At 62.3% G+C, this 8,008-nt stretch overlaps 1 protein-coding gene across 2 annotated transcripts in view; it reads right to left on the bottom strand.

Annotated features, from left to right (window-relative positions):
• Positions 1–8,002, bottom strand: part of WDR81 (WD repeat domain 81) — a 9,739-nt gene extending 1,737 nt beyond the window's left edge. Inside the window, exons 1-8 of one of the 2 annotated variants that reach the window (XM_014524306.2) lie at positions 5,012–5,449; positions 4,615–4,805; positions 3,597–3,787; positions 3,166–3,331; positions 2,901–3,066; positions 1,847–2,545; positions 1,254–1,399; positions 927–1,106 (exon numbers count right to left, since the gene is read on the bottom strand). In XM_014524306.2, coding sequence (XP_014379792.1) covers positions 927–1,106; positions 1,254–1,399; positions 1,847–2,545; positions 2,901–3,066; positions 3,166–3,331; positions 3,597–3,787; positions 4,615–4,805; positions 5,012–5,105 — 1,833 coding nt within the window. In that variant the 5' untranslated portion in view covers positions 5,106–5,449. The other variant, XM_025214610.1, reaches the window with a different exon arrangement.
• Positions 8,003–8,008: the final 6 nt, after the last annotated feature.

The following is an 8,008-nucleotide window of genomic DNA, read 5'->3' on the forward strand; positions in this document are numbered from 1 at the left end:
CCCCGCAGGCAGCCTGCCAGCTGCACCTGCCATGGGCCCTTTGTACCGTCCCCTCTTCTCCCAGCACAGGCACTTATGATGGTGCCAGCCTCACCAGCACCGAGCCACCTGTCCTCAGATGTTCCCAAGCCGAGCACAGCAGGGTCACGGGCCACTCCAGCAGTTGGCATCCTCCCATGGCGCGGCCTGCTCATTTGAGGCCTGGGGGCACCAGGGCTCTGCCTCCCCTCTCCCCCCCGAGGAGACCTAAAGACATCCTGATTCATCCCTTCCTCAAAGCACCCCAGCCCCTGACAGCGGGGCAAGCACCGAGCTGCCCCTTGGGAGACACCACGTGCCCGAATTACCCCTCCCACCCAGGGTGCAGGGGTGGGGGGCCTCATCCTGGCTGTGGGACGCCCAGCACCCAGGACAGCAGAGAGCTGCGGCTTCTGCACTCCGGCTAGCAGAGCCAGCGAGAGGGTAAACAGCCCACGCAGCCAAACTTTGCTTAACCCACACTAGGTCAAGGACACCACCCCCAGCCTGCTGCCCCAGGGAGGGTAAATATGGACAAGAGTTACTCATTAGAAGGAGGCCCCGGGCTGGGGAGGAGGGGGTAGCCCCCCTGCCTTCCCTAGGTCACACACGGCTTCCAGGCAGCACATGGCCCAGCTGGAGCAGAGGCAAGAGCCCCTGGCAACCCCAGCCCTACGGGTCCAGCTGGGGAAGGAGGTAGGAGCAGCCCCCTGAGAACCATCCACCCAGGGATAGGAACTGCAAGGGGTGGAGAGGAGAGGAGACTGCCAGGTGTACCTACCCCCACCCCACTGCTCCAGCACCAGCGAGGCCACAAGCTCCAGCCTGAGCCACTATGGTGGCCCATACCGCTGCCCTACATATCCCACAAACCCTGGGACACGGGCAGCCCGGCCCCTGCCTCTCACCTTTATCTGCAGGATGTCTCCCTCGTGGGCGGGCCACCCCCGCAGGATGAGCCCCGTCCTGGTGTCCAGCAACACGATGAACCCGGAGGAGAAGCCAGCCACAACGCTGCGGCCACTGGGGCTGATGGCCAGGCAGCGGATGAGCCCGGCGCTCGCCCCGCTGGCCAGGCGGAACTCGTGCTGCGGAGACAGAGCCACGAGCACAGATCATCACCCGGTAGGGACAGGGCGTCTAGGCTCAGCAGCCCCATCCCAGGCAACCCCAGCACATACGGCCTGAGGCAGCAACAACAGCAGCCCCCGCATACGTGGGAGAGCGCCCGCTACCTGTATCCCTGGCTTCCTGTGGTCGACGAAGCGCAGCACAGAGTCTGCGCTGGCCACGGAGATGCTGCTGTGCGGGGGCGGCATAGTAGTTACGGCTGTGATGGGGACCTTGCTGTCCAGTGCATCGAAGGTCCGGACGAGCTTGCCTTTGGGAAGCACAAGAGGCCATGAGTGTGGTGGGAGCTGCTGCCCCTCCGCAGCAGGGCAGACTTCACAACCTGCCCAGGCTGGTAATGCAGCATGGAGCCCACGGCTGCCCCATGACATCTGAGCGCAACTCCAGGCCTTCTCCGAGGCTCACCCTGGGGCCAGCGAGACGGGGAGAGAGGAAGGGAACCGCCCCACCCATTCCCAGCACAGGCTGCAGGGGAACAGGCTTGAACCCATGGTGTGGGACCCTCTCGGTCTAGTTTCCTGCCTTCAGTAGTGGCCGTGTAGCCTGCTACTTCCCCAGGATGCCTGGTAAGAGGCATCAACCACCTCCTCCTCCAGAGATGGAGTAAGACTTCCCGAGGAAGCCCCCAGGCTTGCTCCCCTCTAGGCTGCCGACCAGCATGCCTCAGCCTTCTCCTCCGTCCCACCCCACCCCTTACCCGTGAACTGGTCCCAGACGTGGACGGTGCCATCACAGCTCACCACCTGCTGCGCGGCCTCCAGCTGGCCCACATAGAAGACCGACTTTTTGTGCTGCGTATATGTGAGCTGCGGCTCAACCTCACTAGTGCCGTCCCCACAGTTGTAGAGGGGCCACAGGCGGACTGTCTTGTCCTTGCTGCCACTCAGGAAGAAGTCCTCAGTGCCCAGCGGGGCCACGCACTTGATGGCCCCCAGATGGCCCGAGAAGCTCTGCAGCTTGATCTGGTGGAAGTGGAAGCGGGAGTCGTGCTGACTCACTCCGATCTCGTACTGCCAGTAGGCCAGCCAGTTCCCACACAGCATGTGGGCGCCGCGTGGCAGGTCCTGCTTCAGGGTGTTCTCCTCGCTGGCCAAGCTGGGAGCGAAGCCGCCCACCCGGGTGCAAAAGCCCAGTGAGCCAGCACCATCGTGCTGTGGCTCCACGGGGACCTGGATGCGGTTCCCCACCAGCACGCTCCCAAAGGTGCCTGAGCGACTGTCCTCTGGGTGGCCAGAGAAGGGGTCAAGGCCTCGAGTATCTGCATCTGCACAGACTGTGTTCACTGCCGGCTCCTGGCTGGCCAGGTGCAGGCTCTTCGGGTTCATGCTTTCCAGGTAGAGGCCAGCCAGCCGCTCGATCAGCACGTGGTTGGGAACAATCGTCTGGATGACATCCCCTGGAAAACAGGTCAGGACCCCAAGCTAAGGAATCTCTTCCCCAGCCTCACACCCTCTCCCACAGGAGCAGACCTGGGGCCAGCACCGGGCCCGCACAGGATCCAGGGCTCTCCTGGCCAGACAAACCAGCCACGGCCAGGGGCACAGCACAGCACAGCACAGCACAAGAGGCAGGGATGGCTTCCCTTCCCCTGCACATATGGAGAGACCCGCAGGGCACCCAAAGGGTTGCTCCCATCAGCCAGCCTTGCCTGGCAGCTGGGGTGCACAGGCCCCAGAGCAGGCAGGCATGCAGCGTGCCAGGCAAGGAGCTCCGGCATGAAGTCTTTGCTACACAGAGCAGTGGCGCCATACCAAGCAGGCAGGAGAAGGGGATGTATGTGGTGTAGGCCATCTCGGGGTTGAAGACCGTCTGCAGCTCTGCCAGCACAGCCGGGTCCAGTGGCAGCAGCCTCCCATCGGAGGGGGATGTCTCCAGGCTGGGGTTCTCACCGCGGCTCAGTGACTCCAGCATCAGGCCCTGGACGAGAGAAAGCCAGAGGATATTGAGGGAGATCAGGCGCTCCCACTCACTGCCTGCCATGCCTCCCCCCACACACAGACCGAGGAGGTCACTCACCTGATCTGGAAGCTCCTGAAGCAGCGAGAAGGCCCCAAAGAAGGTTCCTACCGTGTCACTGAGGTGCTGCTGCACCATCTCCTGCCCAATCCGTAGGCAGATCAGGGCAATGAGGCTGATGGTCTTGACGCACAGGACAACGCGGGCCTGAGCCCCGCTGGGGAACCTGCGGAGGACACCAGTCACCACCCTACCCCGGGTCATGCCTCTCGCCCACTCGGTGCTTCTGACCCTGCAGGAGGCAGCGTCAAAGGGCAGTGGAGGAGGAGCCCTGTACACAGCAGGCACAGACCCCAGGGAGCATGTGGATTGGGGTGGGGCACCCACACCCCTCTCTTTGGAGATCCACCAGCAAGCGCCCGTCTCTTAGATCACCCATGTCTTTATTGGAGCCAGGCCCGGCCCTGGGAGCAGAGGCTTCCTGCACTTACCCAATGGCAGGGGAGGTAAGGAAGCCCAGCACGGGCAGCAGCACCTCCTGGCTGATCTTAGGGAGGATGTCCATCAGGGTGGTGTCCGAAAGGCACACAATGATCTTCTGGGTCAGGGTCATGGCTGCCAGGAGCCCAGCCTCCTTCCGGCTGTTCAGTCGGCTAGTGCCGGACCCGCTGCTGGGGGCAACCTGCAACAGCAGACAGGAGCTGAGGGCCCCAGAGTGCTCTCCCTTTCCCCTTCGTTGCCAGGATCATCAGCCTCCTTGCACAGGAGGTGCCCCCAGGCACTCCTTTCCCCCACAAATGGCATCAGCGTCACTGTAGTTCATCAAGAACGACTGTCTTTGTTCCCTCAAACTTTCTGAAGGATCTGAAAACAAGGCTAGCAAAATCATTACCAACACTCTTCATGTAGCCACAAATGGCACCCAGGAAACGAACGTCACTAACCAGTAGCGGGGAAATATGGAAAAGGATTCTCGTCCCCTTCCCCCACCAAACATGTCAGACTGCAGTTCTGGGAGGGGAAGCAGATCTTCCCTTCCGACTGGTTCGGCCGTGTGCTCCACTTGCATAGCTTGCAAACAGCACAGCCTGGAAGTCATGCCACTGTTTGGTCTGCAGATGAAAGGCAGACTCCTCCAGCCCCTCCTTGGCCTGTTCCCTGCTACACACTACAGAGCTCCGAAGCATCAGCCCTGGGATAACTAAAGGTTCCTCAGCAGAGTGGTCCCTAGGACCAAAAGAAAGCAAACGTTGGCTCCTGGAAGTGGGAGTGTTTGCTCTGGTCTCCGGAAAGTGCTCTCTCTGCCAACTCCCAGCCACACAGCAGCACAGTGGGCACTGCTCAGCCACCCAGGCCCAGGGTCAAATGCAGCCAAGGCACGTGCCCCCAAGAGCAGAGGGAGGCACAAGACAAGCGTCTGTGCAGCAGACTGGCCTCCCACACGCTTGCAGCACTAGTGCTCCTCCTCTCCCCCCCCGGAAGGCAGGACGTGAAGCAAGCCCCACTGACCAGGTAACTGATGTAGGGCAGGTACTGGTAGGTGAGGACGGGCTCTCCATACAGGTGCGCCACACACATGAGGCAGGCCAGGACCGGCTTGGACACCTGGTCCCCCAGCACTGGCCGCTTCTGGTAGATGTTCCCTCCGTTCAGGGGACCGTTTTCATCAGCGTTCAGTGCAAACTGCTGTCTGGACGGACCTGCCGGGGGAAAGGGAAAGGGCCAGTGAGTCAAGCCACTGCCTTGCTCAGAATCTCGCCCCCGATGCTCCAGCCCGTGGCCCGTCCTGCCCAGTCACGCGTGCCAGGCAGGCACCCACACCCTTCTGGTGCAGGGCAGCACCCACAGCAGGCAACCCGGAGACAAGGCCCTCCAGCCGCTGCCCAGGAGGAGGGGTGGGCCGTACCCATATAGCAGGACGTGAGCAGGCGGAGCAGGTTCCTGGCAATGTACCGCGATGTCACCGTAGGGCCCAGCTTGGCCGAGAGCCACCGCACCATCTTACAGGCCGTGTCTGCAAGCAAACGCGCAATGGCAAGTGCACAGGGTGGGACAGAGAGATTAGCTATCACTCAAACGCGAGGCAGCCAGGGCCCCAGGGCAGATAGTGTGATGGAGAACCCCTCCAGAGCTCCCCACCCACTAACTCCAGAGCTACAGCCCAGCTCCTTCCACCCACTGCCCAGCCCAGCGCACCACATGGGCACCATGTACCACCACTTTCTGAAAGACTAGTCTGTCCAGGGCCAGACACACCGCAGTCACCTTCCCCAGACTCCAGGTGCCCCTGGGGCTGGATCCCGCAGCCCTGGGATGGAACCGGTTTCCCCTCTCACCCCCTCACCAAGGGGCCCTTACCCAGGAGGATTGTCTGCTCTTTGTCTTCCAAATGATCCTGCAGCTCCGGCTCCGGCTCTTCCCCTGGCTCACTGTGGTCATCAGCTAGGGCAGCTTCCACAGAGCTGCCAGTGTCTTCGGGCAGGCTCAGCTCAGCAACCACCGTGGCATCATCCTGCTCCTCTTCCTCCTGCTGCTGCTGCTGCTCCTCGTCCTCCTCCTCGTCCTCCGAGTCTTCGCTCTGCTTCAGGTCCTGGCTGCTGTCCATGGACTTCAGGCTGCTCTTATCCTTCTGGGAGTCCCCGTCAGCAGGCCGGTCCTCTCCCAGTGACACCTCACTGGCGCTGCTCTTGTCGCTCAGCCGCCCGAGGCTGAGCAGCTCCTGCTCCTGGGGCTGCAGCGACTCGCCCACATAGAGGCCACTCTGGAAGTCCTCGCCCTCGGGCAGGTAGGCCTGGTCATGGAAGCTGACACCCGACGTGTAATCCAGGAGGTCGAGTGTCACAGAGCCATGCTCTACGTCCATTTTGATCTCCTCCCCAAAAGCACAAGACACTGGGCTGCCCCCTCCACTCTCTTCATCCTCTGCGGCTCCCAGCAGGGCCTTGCTTTCCTCCCGGGAGCTCTCAATGCCCACGAGAATCTGCAGGATGTGGGGCAGCAGGTTGGAGAGGAAGGACGGCAGCCCCAAGCGCACGATTAGCTGGGCCACGAAGCAGTCCGTGTACAGGTAGAACCGGCCGTGGAGGTAGCAGGGGTTCTCGTACGCACCGATCAAGGGCTTGAGCAGATACTTATTTGTATTCTTTGGGCCCAAGGCTTTGGCAATGGGCTCGAAGAGATACCACGCAGTGTAGACTGCCGCGTTCTCCTCAGACATCAGGGACAGGATGAAGGGCAGCAGGATCTCCAGGCCCTCGGGAGTGATTTCACAGAGAATCTCCTCCAGCTGCTGCCACAGCTGGAAGACAAGCTCACGGCCCTGGCCCTCATCCTCCACCTTCTTGGACTGGTAGGTGAAAATGAACCTGTGCAGAGCAGGGAAGTAGGGCGGGAAGGGAATGATTGAGCTGAAGGGGCTAAGGAGCTGCAAGGGGCAGGGCGGCGGGAGGCCTTGGGACACAGGTTTGTATTCAAACAGCTGGACCCTGCTCCTGGCCACTGGGCTCTTCAGCAGCCTCCCCACAGGCACGCTCAGCTGCAGCAAGACGCCCAGCATGTGCTGGAGCGGCGCTGGGACTTCCTTTGGATAGTACCGGCAGAGGTTGCGGACCATCAGGAACCGCTCCAGCAGCGACGCATCTGGCTTCAAGGTGCGAATCCTTGGGGCAAACACCAGCTCAGCAACCAGGACCCCCAGCGCCTGCATGTCTCTCTGAAACAAGTCCGAGAGGCCCAAGGGCAGCTCCACCTCCGGCTGCTCCATCAGCTCCATCTCGCTGTTCAGGCCTCTGACCAAGAAGTTGTCCAGCTTCTCCAGCTCTTCCAGGGCCTGCAAAGGATTGAACCCTTCCGGAAGCACAATCTTCATCTCGTCCCTGTCAGTCTGGTCCGTGCCGCCGGGCTTGCTCCTTCGAGTCGGCCGGGTGCTGGGAGCTTTGGCCTCTGCAGCTGCGGCGGGGAGGCTGGGGGGGTGAGCTGAGGGGGTGCCGGGGCAGGACTCGTCAGCCGCTCTGCCCGCGGTAGGAATGGAATCCAGAGCCTCGGTGCCCTGCTCCAAGTCATCCTCAGTGCTGACAGCCTTGTCTCCAGACCAGCTGGCCTCACTGGGGGCGGCCTCCATGACCAGCCCATCAGGCCCCTCGGCTGCCTGGGCCTGGCCATCCTCCGGGTCCAGCGCCTCTCCGACATTCGGGATGAGAGGCCGAGCAATGACCGGTGCGATGGCAGGCGTATAGACAGGTCCCATCATGCGCCGGGGGTGCGGCTGGTCGAAGAGCTGCACCACCCCGTAGGTGGTCAGGTGCGTGTGGTTGTCCACCAGGTGCAGGCAGACGTTCTTCTCCTTGACGGCGTCCTTCCCCTGCAGCTTGTAGCCGAACGTGAGGTCGATCCAGTGGTGGAGGTCCTGGGAGACCTCCCGACTCTCCAGCAGCGCCCGGTGCACGTCCACAAACTCCTCGCAGGAGCCGCACCAGGCCGGCACGTCCAGGTCAGGCATGTCGGGATGGATGGACTTGAAGATGGTGGGGTCTGTGAAGAACTCGGGGATGCACTCGTCAGGGGTCCAGCTCTGCATGCGCTCCATGCTGGCCGGGTACTCGTTGGGCTCCCACTGGGACCGCACGTGGCAGCACAGCACGGCCTTGGGCGTCCTGCGGGCAGTGTACACGTAGTAGGTGATGTCCGAGAGCACGTCAGAGATGTGGTGGGGCACGTGGAGCTGCTCCCCGCTCAGCCCGCCCGCCACGAATGCCTGTTTGGTCATCTCGTAGGTGAAGTCCAGCTGCTTGTCGCCCTTGTTGAGGCGGAACTTGGACTTCCTGAGGTCCCTGAATTTGCCGTTGCGGCTGGTGAAGTCCACCACCCAGGGCAGGACAGGGTGGTAGTTGGGGTCCCCCAGCCG

The sequence above is a fragment of the Alligator sinensis genome, unplaced genomic scaffold (genome assembly GCF_000455745.1).
Source record: "Alligator sinensis unplaced genomic scaffold, ASM45574v1 scaffold1244_1, whole genome shotgun sequence".
In the NCBI taxonomy this organism is placed as follows: Eukaryota; Metazoa; Chordata; order Crocodylia; family Alligatoridae; genus Alligator; species Alligator sinensis.